Here is an 18884-nt window from a genome sequence, read left to right on the forward strand (position 1 = left end):
CCTCAAATGGGACACATGTCAGTCAGTGTTGCTGCTGTAGAGGTCGACCAACAAAACCGCCAGAGTAATCTGCTATTGTAATTCTGATGTTAAAACAGAACAGCTAATTATTCTGAAAACAATACAAAAATAAGGCAAAAGTGAATGCAATTGGTTTAACTTGTAAGTAATTAGTAATTAGGAGAAAGCAAATCGTTTCTCACCGAATGTATTTATTAGATTCTCTTCCTTTCGTATTGTTTTGTGTCAACTTCATACACAATTTGGAGTTTTCTTCGGGAATACCCGATTTAAAAAAATCAAAGCATTTTTTAGAAATCTGAATTATATTTAAAATACTTTCTGCTCCAGGGTACTTATTTATGCGAGTTCAATTTCAAATTACACAACTTAAAATTCAAAATTAATTTAGAATATTTATTTTATTTTATAAAATTTAAATCTCGCCTTTCCGCACACCCCAGCTTTCATCTTTGCAACTTCCAGACTACCCCAACCGCCAACTGAGACGACGTTGCTAATTTACTTAGCAAGAAAGGTCAGTAATCGATTCATTGGACAGCCATCAATGGCATATCATTGATCGATACCATGTTATCGTATCAGTAACTTGATTTACTTGCATGCTAAGTGGCGCTTGTAGTATAAACTTCAATTCAAAGATGTAATAATAATTAATTCAATTTTCTCTTCTGTGTTATCAATAAAGAGAAAGTATTGTCCGTAGGCCGACTGTGCACTGACAAAAAGCTCTATGACCTCATGATGCGTCTAAAATTAAAAAATAAATTTTTAAACTAATTAAAATAAGTAGTTTAAAAAATAAATTGGTTCTCCTGTAGAGAATACTTTTTCATCGATTTCTTTCAGTAATCACGATTTTCTTTGATAGTGCTTGGAGTTGATATTATTGAGGATGAAAGCTTTAGGAAGAGATAGCCGTGGGTGCTTTCTTTTGTTTCCCCAATTTCTAAATTGAAATTACCTATTTACCAGTTGATTAAAGGGAGATAGCCAAGCAATTATTTCCTTTGAATTATTTAGTTTGAAATCAGAAACCTCCAGGATGCAGGTTATTCACAAAGGTTTACCTTCAAAAATAATTAGTACGCTTGTTTTGAATTCTAACACCTTTTCAAAATTTAGTTTAAACGAGCACTTTCATTGAAATCTGAAAGGGGAAGTCTTCATATAAAATCTATTTTTGTATTAAACATCATCCAATTCTGTTTACATTTTGGATCTTTTCCGAGTACTTTCAATATTTCTTGAAGATGAAATACGACATTTAGAAGAATTTAGAATCCATCTGATAAAGCTGTTTGAAAGGAATCAACATCACTTCTATTTACGTACTTTTCATGTTGAATTCTTGATTTGATATATATCGCTATAAAATCTTTTTTCAACTTAGCACCGTACTATAGCTAATAGTTTTATTTATAGTACCTAAAACATCTAGACCAAAAAAAAAAAACTGATATAAAAACAGTATTAACAAAGATGAGGACATTGTCTTTTGATAACCGCACGACATCAAATGAATAGCAATTTACCGACACGCACGCCACTGTCGGAACAGACCATTCAACACACCTGCCAGGAAATATGGTACGTAAAGCGTATTCCATCTGTAAGTTCAAAATTTTCTACTAGGTAAATTACATTTATTTTTTGGTTAGTAAATTATTTTGTATTATTCGTTAGTAATGTATTTCGTAGCGTTACAAGTGGTGTAGATTTATCAGGATTCTTTCTTTGGATTACAGAATAAACCTCCAATTTCTTTACAGAATGCTGTTCAGCTTCTTTTTTTGATGGCTGATTCATTAATCTAAGAAGAGGAAAGATTACTGCCAACATAGATTTGTTTTTTGATGCCACGCTTTCGATCTGGGGACTAGATCATTTTCTGGGCTGTGGGTCCCATTTTACTGAAAAAAATTAAAATGCAATTAATTTGTTGGTATAAACAATAATTTGCAATTGTTTACATTATAGTTATTAACAACTGTAAATTTTGTTTTGAATTTTGGACGTTTCGTGGGTCCTGTTAACTGTTAACGTTAGCTAAACGTAACAAATCTCTCATAGCCGATCTATGAGCCCTACTCTACCACACGAAGTGGACTAGGGATAACCCTTGTGCCTAAGTACCATTTCAACGTCGGAAAAGCCATCAATGAATGGCTTCGCCACTCGCAGAATTCACATCAATTGACTCATTTGTATGCAAAGGCAATTATCACAGTTATTAGATTTTCTATTTACAATAAGTAGTTTCAATACAAATCTTAAGGTATGATTTATGTGATTAAAACCATTATTCTGTGAAGAAAGTCTGTACGAAATGTTAGAGGCTTCTATGAAACAATTTTTAAGAATACCTGGACTAAACAAAAATCTTCAAATCTCAAATTCTATATAAATAATGAGAGAAAATTTAATCAGGGTCCTTTGCTTAGGAGTAAGAGCTATCAACTGTGAAAGTGGTTTAGGTCAGAAGTAACTGGAAATTCCCGTCCTGAAGTAAATAAGAGAATTTTTACCGAAATTCCATTCTACTCTCCTGGAAGGAACTCGCAGGAGCTTCTCTTCCTCATCCGAACCAACACGTTCTTTTTCCTTTATGTTCAGTTTTCTTTTCATCAACTTTTTTCTTCATAATGACGATAAAAAATTATTCGTTCAGGATATTAAAGAACGTGGTTCATTTATTGATTTTTTAAAATATAATTTTAGGATTTATAAATTGGTCAAGAAATAATTTGGGAGCCCCTAAGTCATCAAATGCCTTTTAACACAAACTAGTCAAATTTCATTGAAATAACCAGTTTTGAGTTTACTCCTACCTAAGCCAATAATTATTGAATAGTACTTCCTTCCTTACTTACATAACTGCTCTACAGTTGATAGTGGACTCTGAGCACCCTGACTATTCCCCTCCAAGTATCTCTTGTCTTGAGCTTTTGATTTTAGACAGATCATCTTCTGAGTCTTTACTCCAGCATTTCCTTGGGTGTCCTCTTTTTCTCTTTCCGGCAACCCTTGACTATCTGGTAATCTTTCTACATGTCCAAGTGTACTGTTGAATTCCTGAAAGGTGGAAAACAGTTGAGTTTTATCAATCCAATCAAAGTTATTGAATGATAGTTGATTATAATCTCATCTTGGAATTGTTTCTAATAATTATTAATAAAAAGAAGATTTTTAAATTTCCTTAAAATTTCCACAAATTTTTTGCCGGTCTTAATTTTAAACAAGTATCGAATTTGGCAAATTATCGAAAGACAATTAGTTGTTCGTGTAAAGACGATTAGACAAACTAGTTTTATTAGAATGTTCTGAATATTACGCAAAAATTTCGCAAGATTTTTTCTTAACTTATATTTTTGAGTTTTAAAACATATTATTAAAAATTAATAAATTATCTAAATAGTTAAACAGGATATTGCACTGACATGGAACTTTAGAAGGAACCTATTCACTTTAAAAAAGATTTCTGTTCATTCGAAAATTCGTTCAAATAAAGTTTTTTGATCAAAATACGAAGTACATGAAGTTTGGGGATGATCAAGAAGGCATTTACAAAAAAAAAAAAATCTTAGAATTGAGAGAAATCCATTCAGTTAATGGATCTTCTGGTTTCTGAATATTTTTCAAGCTCAGAATTCTATCTAGAATTAAGAACTTTATCGACATGTTAAAACTAAGTCTCTAGGATGACAGTTTCCCTCACATTCAGAATATCAAGCCAATTGATATAATTGTTCTCATTTAGTCGAGTAATTAATATATCTACTAGAATTTCGAAGTTAGATCCGTAGTTACCGAGTTAATAATCAGCCTCTTGAAATTAAGTAAAAAATCTTTGCTCCCATTTGTATTGTCCTAAAAATGGGCGAAATTTATACATGCAAAAAATATTTATTTAATTTTTTTTAAAAACTTTTTTTAGTTATTTACAATCTGCACACTCGGACTTATATGCAATGCAATAAGTAAAAAGGAATATATACGATAAATGGATGCATGAAAGGCAGGAGGAGAGAAACTACCCAGCGGTAGCACTCTCTACAGGATATAATGATCCTCAGATCTTTAGGCTGCAAGGAAGTCGCGGGGCCAATGGCGATTCAATCGGCGAGGAATATTAGGGGTGACAAAGGAGGCGCGAGACAGTACAAGAGGATTAGAGCAAGTGGAGAGAGCAGTATGGAACTTTTGATATTTTGTCTTAGCGTGTTGGTCTATGAAGGGAATGTTGAGATCGGTGTGAAGAGTGAGGTTAGTCACCGTAGAAAGGAGCGTCAGCTATCTGTCGGAGTAGTTTTGACTGAAATGTTTGTACTGTACGTATGTTTGTAGGCTTGGCGGAACCCCAAAGCTCCAGTCCTTAAGACCCCATAGGTTATTAGGATAGTGTTGTATATTAAACGTTTGAGTTCAATGGGCATTTTGGTGCGAGTACAAGTAGTCTGTACAGAAGTTTTACACGTTTTGTCATTGCTTGTTTTTTAATTCTAGTAGGTGATTTCCAACGTGATTATTTAGATTAAATTTAATTAGCAGATTGTTGTTGAGGCAGACCTATATTTCCTGCAATCTGAATAGAATAGAGTTCTCTAGTGGTCATCGTAACGTTCAATTACACCATAAACGTTACCAGCAAAAGTATTCTCTGCCTCTACCACCCATCACGTTCTTGTCTATTAATAGAACAGATGTTTTCTTTTTTCTTATCTTCTTCTTTTTCTCCTTTTAAATTAATAATTGAATAACCATTATTGGAAGAACATATCTGAAACTCTTATGTTCACATAATCTGACGGAACCACACTATGAATGTAAATTATATACTGGAACGGACTATTTAATTAACTCCATATTCCATTTATAAAATAACACTAGATAATCGACCATTAGTTATAATAACTGTACATATTGTTCTACTAAAAGATGTTTGTTCTATAATATACTCAAATAGTGAAATAATTGAAATCGCCAGAAATAAAATTAAAAAAAATAAAGAAAGAAAAAAGATCAGCATTCTTCTCAAAAATATCTAATTAATTTTTAATTTTTATTTTTAGTTACAATATGAAAGTATATTCAAACCTTTTTAGACGGATAATGCAATTCATTAAAAGGAGTTATTAATTTCTGAATTAATTAAGTTTTAATTCTTCTTGTTTTTCTTTAAGGATGCAAATTGCAGGTTATGTTTAAATAAGTTCTGAATTTGGCCGAAAGTATGGCCGAGGTTTTCCTCAAATCATTTCAAATTAATCGGATAATCGACCAAAATACTGGGCTTTAAAGTCGTTTCTTAATTTACTCAAGTTTCTACACTCGAACTACGGACTTGTGTCGGTACTACTTTTTCTTACTCCCTTTAAAAGAAAAAAGTATTGCAATTGGGCATATTTTCCGATTTTGAGTATATACACGTATATCTACCATAACTCAACAATCAAAAATTGTTCAAATAAGATTTTCCTTTTTTTCATTTCATGGAATAAAATTTTCTAAAATTTTAAAGAAAAGAGCTGGTAGGTGAATCCAAATAATGGAATGATGTTGTGTAGCGCATCGAATGTTAGCCGAAGGCTGCTGTTCTTTAAGAAACGAAAAGTTGCAACATGATGCAAGTAAAAGTTAAGAGACCTTCAATTTTGGAATTAGTTATCTGTAAAGTGTAAGGTAATTTGGTTGAGACATTCGCTCTAAAAATGAATAAAACTGGAAAAAAATCGTTATGACGCATTTCCGGTCAATGGAGGTTGATTGAATGTCAAATTGAGCTTGGATATTTTGTCCACAAATTCCCAAAGTCCATTCGAAAACAATTTTGTTATTCTTTTGACCATCCTATCATTTTATAGCCTTTCTACATGTCCAAGCTAGTTTATTCTTCTTAATTTGAACAAAAAAAACATGCTATATCTTCATGAGCCATCAGGTCGTCCAATTTTTTGATGGCCCTAATCCGCCAAGAACCTTGCGCACATACTGGTCCGAATGTACGTCTCATTATTCTCCTCTCGAAAATTTTCAAAAACTCCTGGTCATCTACTTTGAGATTCCACGTCTCAGCACCGTAGGAAACTATGGCTCTAACCAGGGAGTTGTTCAGCTTCATTTGGTCGGTTTCGATAAAAGAGTCGATTTGTTTGAACAACTTAAAGAGGCAGTGATATGCTGTTACCAGCCACTATTCTTTCCTTTATCTAATCCCTAACCTTGTTTTCGATGATTATTTTAGCTCCAAGGTATGTGAAACATTCAACGGCTCCAAAAGTATAATTATTGATAACCAGATTATGTGTACTACTCCTTGTTTCGGATATTGATACCACCATGTACTTGGTCTTCGACTCGTTCATTGCCAGACCAATATAATTGATTTCTCTCTCAAAGTCAGTAAATATTTCTTTCAGTGTTTTTCATTTCTTCCCAAAATAACGTGATATCATCAGCGTAGCCGAAAATCGGACATGACCGGTTCTCCCACTTCCATTAGGCTCGATTTTCATATTGTCTTAATGCATTATTCGAAAACAATTTGTTTTCCCCTGTTCAGATTAATATGAAACCAGCAATTCTAAAACCTGGGGCAATATCACTAACGAGCAAACAGAAAACTTGACAATAATGCTACGAAAGTCTGAACAACTTCAAACATATACATATCATACCTACATACAAACATACTGCAACAAATTAACATGTATGTAGTGCCGAACAAGATATTTCTAGACCTTCAAAGATCCATCTTTTTATTTCAGTATTTGAAATTCAATAAAGGAGTTTACTGATAGAATTGTGGTAACAAATTATTAGAGTCGTTTACCACATCATTTCATAAAATAGTAAAGCAGTAGTAATAGAATTTTATATTGAGCTTTTAATTATTAGCTAGCAGGATAGTAGAATTAAGTATTGATCGAAACCATCCTGGCAAACTACGTTGAATGCTATTATTTTAAATAACTTTTTAGCTATAATTGATTTCTTTTTAAGAATTATTTAGCGCGATAGAAACAGAGTCGCAGAGTGTTGTGAAAGAAATAATAACTGAGCAACAGCCACTCATTCGTTAGGTCTTACAAGAGAGGGGGTGAATGAAGACAAAGAATACAATTAAATATTGAATTGAGAATAAAAATGGGAAATAATCTAGGGAACTTCTTTCACTAATAAAATTTTAATTTGATTACTAGATATCTCGCAGGTTATAACATCCACTTGTCAGGTTACAATGAAAGTGGATGATCAAAGAAAACAATATACATTTTATTGACAAAAGAAAAGTCAGTCAGAAGAAAGGAAGGTAGAAAAGAATAATAAAATTGTCCCTTTCTAAAAGGATCTACAATAAATCCTTCCTTTGTAAACTTAATTGAACTCCATTTTTAATGATTGCAAGTAATTAATTCAGTATTAACAATATTTTATATTAATACTAATTACAATTTACAAAGAATTATATGGAAGTTAGAAATGGTTTACAGTTTTCTCTGTGCGACCAAACCAAATGTGGTGTTGAGCTATTGCAAGATCGACTTGATTTAATTACAATTAAAAACCTGGGGCTCCACCTTGCCTCACTGGTTGAGATATTGGTTGGACGCGAATCAGGTAGAGAGACATGTACCATCTCAGTCCGAGCAAAGAACATACCTCTAGATGACCGCAGTCATCGTAAAAACGTAAAGAATGGGGAAAATTTGTCCCGATTTATCCTGATTGTTTCTTCTAGGCTTCTTTTCAGAAGGAGGAAACATCCTGGAGAAGAGGATAAATAAAACGAGTACAGTGAGAGCCCGAATCATTCAGAAATGACTGGTTCAGGTAAATGTCAAACCAGGCAATTGTAAACGAAAGAGAAATTTACTTTCATCGACAGACTGTTGGCAACATATATAATGACGGGTTACGAGGGTCGTTTGAAAAGTCCGTGCAAAGTCAGAGAGATAGCACCACTGGCGCGTATCGAGGTTATGTTTAGTTAGTAGCATCTCTTGGAAGAACACACACCAAGTTTCAGCCAGATCGGTCTATTTCTTTGTGTTTGGCATTCGTTTGAATTGAGGAAGTCGAGTGATTTTCAAAAAATGGACGAAAAAGAATTTTGTGTGTTGATTAAACACTACTTTATGAAAGGCAAAACGCCTCAGGAGACTAAAGAGAAGCTTGATAAACATTATGGTGACTCTGCACCTTTGATTAGAACAGTTTATAAGTGGTTTCAAAATTTTCGGAGTGGCCATATGGGCACAAGTGACGCTGAACGTTCTGGACGCCCTGTTGAGGTTACTATTCCAGAAATCATTGATAAAATCCATGATATGGTGATGGATGACAGAAGAGTGAAGGTGCGTGAGATTGCTAGTGCTGTGGGCATCTCGAATGAACGGGTACATAATATTTTGCATCAACATTTGGACATGACAAAGCTATCCGCAAGATGGGTGCCGCGATTGCTCACGCTTGACCAAAAACGAAATCGTGTGAAGTGTTGCAAGGACGGTTTGCACCTGTTCCAGAATAATCTGCAGAATTTTAAGCGTCGTTTCGTCACTATGGATGAAACATGGATACATCACTACACTCCTGAGACCAAAGAACAATCTAAACAATGGGTTACCAAGGGGGAATCTGCGCCAAAAAAGGCGAAGACCGTTCCTTCGGCTGGAAAGATTATGGCGACTGTCTTTTGGGATTCGCAAGGAATAATCCTCATCGACTTTCTGGAAAAGGGTAAAACTATTACAGGTGCATATTATTCATCGTTATTGGACCGTTTGAAAACCGAGCTGCAAGAAAAACGCCCACGATTGGCCCACAAAAAAGTCCTTTTCCATCACGACAACGCACCAGCTCACACCTCAGTAGTTGTGGTCGCAAAATTAATGGAAATAGGGTTCCAACTCGTTTCAAATCCCCCCTATTCTCCAGACTTGGCTCCCTCGGACTACTATTTGTTCCCCAATATGAAGAAATGGCTGGCGGGAAAAAGATTTTATTCAAACGAGGAGGTGATTGCAGAAACGAATGGCTATTTTTCAGACTTGGACAAATCCTATTATTCGGAAGGGATCAACAAACTAGAGCAGCGTTGGACGAAGTGTATAAGCCTAAAAGGAGACTATGTTGAAAAATAAAAAAGGTTTACCCCAAAAAATTAAGTAGTTTCTATTTTTGCACGGACTTTTCAAACGACCCTCGTATCTCTCGGGTACTTGTCGATTCGGTAGCCATCTGAAGTAGCTTAGCCTAAAACAGATTCTGCGGAGAGATGTGGAAATGCCGTTTTGAATGTCTGGGCAGTCTAAATGTTGGCAGTGGATATTGTACCTTCCGAGACATTCCCGGTTTCTAAACTTTTTTAGAAATGTTAATTTGGAAGAATTGCCTTAAAGGAAAATTCTTGCCCAGTTGAGCACAATAGATCTATAAAGATCGAAAGAGTAAAGTGATGTCACATAGGTAGGCGCTGGTCGGAGGTCCTAGCATTGAGTGTAGGCAGTGTTACTTTTTCCATAAAAGGCTCCAAGTTCATTGAACCAGATATTGGCACCAATTAATGCCAAATCAAACAAATAAAGAGTTTTAATAATCGTCACGAAAAAAGATGAAAGTCTATAACAGTGGTAAAGCAAAGAACGGACTACGCATCTTTTTTGAAGTATGAATCCATAGTGAAAGAAATCGCAGAGTATGGTCTGCATCGAGCATAGAAAGTCCTCCAGCCACAGAGCTTCTTTTGTATGGTTTACGAATGGTTTGTATTCTGAGACAATAAATGACTTACGAGTAAAGGCATGTGCCTTGAAGGACTTGTTTTTTATTTGTCAAACTGGAATACCTCCATCTTCAGATCTCTTTTTAATACTTAAATTATACGAAGGAAAGTAAAATTTCAAGATTTACATATTCCAAAGAATGAATGAATTAGTAGTGTGTTGTATACACAGGACCAAAGAGTGTGGGTGCCCTAAAATAATATAAAGACCAAACTTGGAGAAGGTATATATATATATATCTTATATATTATATGTATATATATCTTATTTGCCAGTGACGGTATGGCCAGCTAATAGTATGTGAGCGGAGTGTATAATATGTTAATATAGTAAGCCGTGCACTTGGCGGGGGCGGGAGAAGCATCGCTCTCTTCCCACAGTCACAGACACACGCACACATGCGGCTAGCGAGGCGACCCGACCGGCACGAATCGCTCCGACCTTCATACCTTGTAATTTTCGTCTCATGTCGCCGCTTGGAACGACCAAAAATTCTTATTCTTTCTCTCCTATATAGCTTCCTCTACCCATCCAGTTGTTTATGACGTATCTCTGGTGTAGGGAGTTTCATCATTCATATAAAATACTTTTAGAATTACAATCATGATCGTGTGTATATGTGTACAGTCAGATAACTTTAATTTAGATATTTTTATTGGCTCGTGCGAGATTTAAAAATCCTTCAAATTTTTATGAATGGGGTGTTGGATATTTTGAGCGCAATGCTTCCTAGCTAGTCCACTCTGACCTACTGATCTATTGTGGCTCACTCAGATTTTGTTGGAGCACAAGAGATATAATTGTGGAACGTCCGTCTTATTAAAGATTGCACCAATTATTAATGTCTGATTTATCTTAGAAATATTTTGCTTTGCTGTTTAGCCTTAAAGGTAAGGCTTCTGCCTCCTTCACTTTTGGCCAATGAGCGCTGACCAGAATAGCTTAATTTGTTCACAAAGTTACGATTTTCGAATTTGTTAGTGACAAATAAAGGAAGAAATAATTAAAAGGCTCGTGACTTATTACCCTCGTATCCTCTACCGCAAGTTTTAACTCAACTTTTAAGCTCATCTCAGCTACAAAAGCTTGAAAGAAGATTGGCGATCCGCTTTCCCCCTAGATATTCAACATATGCTTGGAAATGGCCATAAGAGCCATAAGGACGAACCAGGGGGCACCATATTCAACAAGATGACCCAACACTTGGCATAGGCTTGCTAGACATAGACATGGCATAGACAAGCATTCGAAGAATTTGAAGAAGCGGCAAAAAGACTGGAGATAAACCAAGAGAAGACCAAGATCAGATTCTATCCAGATTCAGTTTATACCTTCTCCACAGGAGACAAAAAAGAAGAGTAACTGCAGGAAACAGATGTTTGTATGCGTTACAAAAAGTTTTACGTTTTGAGAATTTGTCACGCCCGGCGAAAATTACTGTTCATAAGGCCGGTAGTGATGTACTGTAGCGAGACTTGGGAAATGACTCAAGAATGCGAGAATATGCTTAGGATATAGGAGCGAAAAGTGTTGCAGAAGATCCTCGGCCAGGTGTATATTAACAGTAAATGGATGATCCGAAAGAACGAAGAACTCAAGAGACTATACGGAGAACCTGACATAGTTTCTTTTATCGAAAAAGGTAGGTTAAGATGACTCGACCATGTTGAGCCGATGCTCCATCACCGAGTTCTAAGAAAAGTCTTAAATAGTCACACTGGGGGCGCTAGATATAGCAGTCGCCCCAGGATTAGATGGTTAGATGACGCAGAAAGTGATCTACAAAAGGCAGGTGTTAGAAGATGGCGCCAAAAAGCCAATAATAGGAATGAATGGCACTCTCTCTTGAATGAGGTCCAGGTCCTAGCTAGAGGTTCTTGTAAGATATGGTACAGCCAATGGTACAGTAGCACTAAGCCAGTTTGGAAAGGGGAACAAACAAACAGTTTTAACTGAAATTACGATGCCTACTTCTAAATGACGTTTAAACTGAATTCAAACATTCAAACATTTTAGAAAGAAAGTAGGCTTAAGAGACGTCAGATCATATATTTCAAATACCAAATTTTATAGTAGCCTTAGTGAGGCGCCACGATAGCTGAGCGGTTAGAGGCGAGGCCCGCAAAGTTAAGAAGTATTATCGTACTGGGTTCGATTCCCGGTCTAAGCCTTGGATTTTATTTAAAGAAATTTGCAGTAAAGTGCCTTTGCTAGTCGCCTCCGTCCACGACACCTAATTAGGTAGTTGGACGTAAAGCCCGCCTGAAAAAATAGGCATTATTTTATTTAGAGGCCGTAGTGGGAGAAAACAATGAACTAGTTGGCCAGCTTCAGATCCCAGAACTAATCATTCTTTATAAGTAATACTAAAGGAACATATTTTGCCAACATGTGGACAATAGTAACAGGAATAGAATTGGAAGACGTACATGTTAGAATTCCTAACCTTTGCAACCTGTAGGTTAAGAAAGGCCTAAGGTAAATTAATATTATGACTACAGTTATATCAAACGTTCCTTAGAGAGTAGATGAGTACAAATATCTGGTAGGGGATAACTTACAATCAGTCCAGGGCGCACATAGATTTAGCGAATTATTTTTATAACAGTTACCGTTGCCGAACAAGCGCTAGTAGATAGGTAATTAGACCTAGAGGTAGGTAATTATACGATAAGAGGCAAGATAACTTAAAGCATTATATCAAAGGGTTAACTGTAAAGCTATGTTCACAACCTGATCTTATTTCTCTGAATAAACATTAGCACAGTATCACTGTAATTATTTTCTAAATGAAAGAAAGTAAAACTCTGCAGAAAATAACCGCTACAAACATTAAATTGGGTTAGCAACTTTATCAATATCAATAATTTGGTTTAATTGATTTATTTACATTTGACATAGTAAATAGAATTGTTACTTTCACTCAACGAGTGGAAGCAATAAAGAACGGGTGTTGTTTTCCATGTAAATTTAAAAAAGTCAGCTTAACTTTATGTTGAGCACATCCCGTTCAAAGATATATCATCTTAAATGATCAACTAGAATTATTAGGTTTGTCAGTGAATATTTCCAGATAATAACTTACACATTCTCTAAGAAGAATACTCTGCAATTATTTCAACAATATCTCCAAAAGAAGTGAGTTCTTTCAGAGATCCTTCCATTGATACAACAATTAATAGAATTTTTATTAAGTTTTTGCTGAAAAATAAAAGTAAATATTCATAACAAGTCAAGGACTAAATTCGGGAATCGAACCCTGTACCTAAATAAATGACATTGCGAACTATTGTTTGTTAAAATAATATTGTTTTATGTTAACTTATCAGGCAAATTTCAGAATTTCTTTGAATAATCTTCTAAAAAAACTATAGAATAAAGTTTAAACATTCCTTTCTATCAACAAATTAATTGATAAATATAGAACTGTTATTTTTACTTTTATAATTTAAGACGTGTCAGTATCAGAGCTTTTTTACTGTACTGCCGGCCTCCAAGCAGTGTTCTCTGTATTATTAGAAAAACTAGTATTATTATTAGAAAAGAAGTGAATATATTGACAAAAAAATAATTCATTTAAAATATTTTGTAGAGAAAAGGCAACGTTATTTTTCTACTAAAATAAAATGAGTTAATATTTTATTTTATGAAAGATATTCCGTAAAAAAGAGTATAACGACTTGTTGAAAATTAACTACAGCAATAGGCGCTAATGGCCACAGACGTCGATGCGCCGGAAAAAAAAACTACAGCAATGAGCTGGAAGGCTCGAGCTGGAAGGCTCGAGCTGTAATGAATGATCGAATCGGTAATAATTTTTTAACTAGATGATTCATTATACTGTATTTATTCTTATTATTTTTCTTTAGAATGATATTTTACGTTCAGAAGGTTTACAGAAGATAAACAAAAAGCTAATTATTAGGTATACATAATGGAATTCTGGAATATAGTTAATTATAACTATGATTAGTATAAAAAAGTAAGATATTTTACGACTTAATTGATGTTCTGTCAAAGCATCTTGCACAATGAATTGCAATGGTTATCCTAAATAATTAGTTTATAGTAAAAATTTATTTCATATATTTCCTTTTTATTACTTGTTTTATTAATGATGAGCGGAGAACGAGTATTAATTATAAGGAACACGGCTGGTGAGTCAGTTTCAAAACTGTATTTCAGCTTTTATGCCCGCATATGAAGAATATGCAGCTGCGTCAAACTGCAGAAGATGATGAATTCTTATCGGCAATACTTGAAGAAGGTTGTGCATCTAGGAAAAGGATGTGATCTAGGAAAGAGATGTTTTATAGAGAAATGCAGGATCTTGTTCATTTAAGAGTGACCATGCAGTTATGTACAGTTAAAAGGGGTAAATGCAATGAATAAATGAATGAATCCATTCCAGTTTTTCCTTTAATGCAGATACACCTTCATGTTTTCTGACCGAAGTTATTTTCACTCTAAATGACAGTTTTACAAATACTGTTAAACGAATTGTATTTTCAGTAAAATTATAGTAAATATTGATTTACTCTAACAGTTATATTATCTCTGTCATTTTACTTTTAATAACTTTAATAAGCTAATCTTCTTGCCTATTTGTTTTGTTCCATCCTTAAACGAAAGCACTCCACCGTGAGCTTTCTGGAGGCGAAACTCAGGAATGCAGGACCTGTATAAGAACAATGAGCTTGAAAAGCTAATGCTCTCCTAGAATAGAAGACTTGGTCAACCCTGGGTAAGGGTTATGACAGCCTTAGAGCAGTGCAAGGAATTTAAACGTAAGTTAGTTTAGGACAGTGGTCAGCAAAGTGCGGCTCCAGAGCCGCATGTGGCTCTTTGGCTCCTTAAGTGCGGCTCTGGCACAAATATCCACGGAAGGCGCAATAATATTTTTATTTAAAAAAAAACTTGGTAAGAAAAAAATTACATCTTATTTTGATAAATTAAAATTCTTCTATAAATCGAGAACATGTATAATTTTTTGTTTAAGTTAAAAGGTAGATAGGTAATTAAAATTTTATATTGTTGTAAAAATACGTAACGAACATCGAGTTTAATTTTATTAGTTTTCGTAAACGTAAACACAAACCATGTACAAGCTACCGGCTGAGATTGTTCGTATGTTATAGCAGGTTTCAGGAATTTAAAAACAGCAGAGCAACTTTAGCATTTGTCAAAAATCCTCTTAATGCTACGATAACCGAGTTGAAATTTTCTCCTTTTGAAATTGACATTGGTAGCTTTGAAATACAATTGCTGGATTTAAAAAACAAGGAGATATGGCGCTCTAAATTCGAACGTCTTTGTGTTGAATTGGAAATATTGGAGAAGAAAAAATGTGATCTTAGTTCACAACACAAGTGGTCTGCTTTGAATGACCTGGAGAAGGAAGACATGATCATTTTCAACGTTTGGAATAGTATTCCTGACTCTTACGATCAGCTGAAAAAGCTCGCGTTTGCTGTTCTTTCCCTTTTCGGTTCTACATATATATGCGAACAATCTTTTTCAAGCATGAACATTATCAGGAGTAAACTGAGAAGTCGTCTTATTGATGAGAACTTGGAATCATGCCTAAAATTAAAAACAACCACATACAAACCTGACTTACTCAAACTTTCCAAGGAGATGCAAGCACATTGTTCGCATCAATAAATATTTATTAAGTATGAAATTTAGTATTATTTAGTGTACTACTTATTTAGTGTAATAAAAGTTTACTAAACAAGCAGATTTGGCTCCCAATTTTTTTTAAAATTGTTGTTATGTTCATATTTGGCTCTTTGGCTAATAAGTTTGCCGACCACTGGTTTAGGATAACAAGTTGGGGCTCTCGATTCAATCATTGTAAATAACATTATCTTCACAAGCTAGAACCGATATCTCCAATTATGAGTAGCTGTTGTACTTCTTTAATAAAAAGTAAAAATAAGAGCTTTTACTGTTATTATTAAACATTAGTAGGGTAAAAAATAGACAAAAGTGCTACATTTTTCCGACTTCTTGCCCAACGACGTTTTCTTGTTAATTTCACTTAATTTTATAAATGAATTGAAAGTTACTCGACAAATATAAAATATTCCGTAGAATTTCATTAAAATTAGTAGATTATCTCCTTTCCTTATGGACAGAAATGCCCTTTATTAAATAATTTTTTTTTTCTAATTTTGTATCAGAAATCTTTTCTTTTTTCTGTTACATACTTCCGCATTTTTTTAGTCATGGTTTATTTTACTTCCTCAGCTACTTACTTCGAATCAATCGATTCAATATAATTTACAAAAAGTAATAAAATCCTGTTCATTACAGAACTTTGAACAATTAAAATTTTAATAAAACATTATTCCACGGAAAGCGACCTATCGAATCTTTTTTTTTAATAATTAAAAAATAAAAATATTTACTTATAAAGGATTTAAGCGGTTTTTTTTTATTTTTTATTTTTGCGGGAAGATTGTTTTAATAACTTTACCAAATTGGTGGCAGCTTGCTAGTTACTGAAATGGAATTGTCATGTTCGTAACGTACGAGTATTTATTGATCCTGGAGGCCATCTAATTATTGTAATTGGCCATAATGCTCGTTAACATATATCCTATGCTTTTCCACATTTATGAACTATGGCCACACCTATCTGCTCAATTAATTAATGTGACAAGTTAACGTAAAAACATGAATAATATTCGTAATAATCGAGTTTAGGTGGAATTTATTAAGTAATTTACGGTAAACATTAATTTAATCATTGCAGAATCGTCTCAATAAAATTTACTTTTGGGATAATCAAAACTGTCAGGTAGGACAGTTGTATAAGGGTTGATCGTCAAAAACTGCACGAAAAAGCGTAACGTTGAAAAACACCCAACTTTGACAATTTTTTTCTCTTTTTCTATAAAAGATAAAATTCCCAAATTTTCTTTATATTATAGGGCAAATCCTCCTTTATAACTGTAATTATTTTGCAACAACTTATATTTAATAGATTTTGAGAAAAAAGTTACCAAAAATGAGCGAAAACGGCACTTTAAAAATTGTTCTAATACCTTCTATATTACAATCAGTCTAAGACAAATGGATACTACACTTTTCCATATGAAAATGGCCAGCTTAAGGATCTGAAATATGGATTAAATGTTGGGTACTTGCTGAACAGTGCATCTTTTGTCGTTTAATCAATCATTATCCTCAACTTTAACTTGACTGTAAGTTTTGTTAATCATATTAACATATAAATGCATGCATAAACAGATGAGGTCTTAAGACTTCTGATGACTGATTAAAAATTGTAGTTATACGAGTATTTTAGAGAAACCCATACTTGTTATTTATGAAGTTTATTTTAATCCATTCAATGTTGTACCCAGTTACTGACGAAAGTGAAAAAGAAGTGAAACGAAAAATTCTTTAATAATTAATTAAATACACATTTTTCCACTGAACTAAATACCTTGTAATGTGTAATTGATCCAAACAATTTCCGACTATGATAAAATTCGCAATGATGGACAATATCAGTAATATCATCTGTCTACAGCATGCTTGTTTTTGACATTCTACGGTCGGAAAAAACAAAATCCAAAAGCTATGACGGGAAGTTCAATTATTTTTACATTTAATTAAAGGTTCCTTGGCAGGAGAAGTGAAAAGTATTTCTGGCCAGCTAGCTAGGAGCTTCTCTCATTGATCTGGAGTCTGCTCTAGATAAAGGTATTCCTAATTAATTTACTTGTTTGGCAATAATTTCTGTAGAGGATAATGTTCTTGGTATTGGTTCCTCCTCCAGCTGAAGAGATTTCACAAGGGCTTTATAGTCCGCCTACTTGCTATCAGCAATATCAGTTCCTCATTTCTTTCTATTTTTTTTTGGCAACGGCTTCCGCCATACAGCCAGCATCATCGTCTAGGTGCTTATCACTAGAATATCATTCACTCTCCATTCTTACTTATAAATACTCGCTTCACAAATTCATCTCTCTACTATATACAACTATTTACATATAAACTTACAACTAATGGATGGATCAGTACTCTATATTCCTGCCACCCTTATACTCGTAGCTTAACCGAAATTAAAATCACGTAATTCTTCTGTAATCATTTTCTTGCATTCATTCTATAACTTTTAAAAACATTCATATTTTTTTGCTAGCTCTGCTAAAGATTTAAGCACATACCTAGATGTTGGTGGAGAATATTATGTCTTCGTAGCGAAATGGTGCATCTAAATACCTGTAAAAGTCGTCAAATATTCGTTTCCTTTCTACTACATAACGTGTACATTATATGTTTGAAATCCTCCTCCTCATTGCAATCTACGCAAAGAGGAGAGGACGTTTTGTTGATCTTGTGAAAATACGATCCGCACCGCGTGGTTCGCTCTCAGCTTGCTTATTGTCCTAACAACCAATTTATTAGTGGCAGTTCCCTTAAACCATGGTTGTCTAGGTAACTCCATATCTGCCATAGTTTTATAGAATCAAACAGTCTTATTTTTTATCTTTGTTAATAATAATAATGCAGCATAATGCAGGAAATTAAAATTTTTGAAATTTCAATGTCAATCAGATGTTCCATTAATGTTTATGTAAAAATAACCTTCGAGGTCTTAGCTATGATGGCGTGTCCGCTCGATGACAGTCCTTCTTAAGAACGGGATTCTGTGTTCCGAGTTTAACTTTCTGAAAGTGTACAACTGTCAGACATATTCTCTCGGTTAAACAAACAATAAGGCAGTAGTTGTATGAACCGGGCGAATTTTTTACGCGTGGGTGGCAAGAAAAGCGACGGGCACCGTTCTGGCGTCGGATAGCAGTACGGATTTTCTGTGTTTTTTTTGGGGGGGGGGAAGAGCGATGCACTACCAACAGCCTTACTCGGACATGATTGTCAAGCCCGCGCTGATGAGAAAATGTCCGGTATGGCAGAGCTAGGACATGCATCTTCTTCAGGACAACGTTCCACCTCACACGATACAACTGACCCTGGTTAAGTGGATTGAGAGCTCCGACCTTATCTCCACTACCGCCCTAATTTTGCCACATCGGTTTTTTATCTTTCTGGTCCGGT

General features: G+C 34.4%; 1 protein-coding gene across 4 annotated transcripts in view; it reads right to left on the reverse strand.

Moving 5' to 3' along the window:
• Nucleotides 1-326: 326 nt before the first annotated feature.
• The window catches only part of Su(var)3-7 (Suppressor of variegation 3-7), a 49419-nt gene continuing 30861 nt past the window's right edge, over nt 327-18884 (reverse strand). For all 4 annotated transcript variants that reach the window (XR_012461632.1, XR_012461633.1, XM_074139329.1 and 1 more), the window contains 2 exons: nt 2895-3096; nt 327-1934 (listed from right to left, as the gene is read on the reverse strand). Coding sequence is in view for 2 of the 4 variants with exons in the window: in XM_074139329.1 (XP_073995430.1) it covers nt 1906-1934; nt 2895-3096 (231 nt within the window). In the remaining 2 variants the exon portion in view is untranslated. The remainder of the gene's footprint in view (nt 1935-2894; nt 3097-18884) is intronic.

The sequence above is a fragment of the Rhodnius prolixus genome, unplaced genomic scaffold (assembly GCF_049639745.1).
Source record: "Rhodnius prolixus isolate KJV_2025 unplaced genomic scaffold, Rpr scaffold_1, whole genome shotgun sequence".
In the NCBI taxonomy this organism is placed as follows: Eukaryota; Metazoa; Arthropoda; class Insecta; order Hemiptera; family Reduviidae; genus Rhodnius; species Rhodnius prolixus.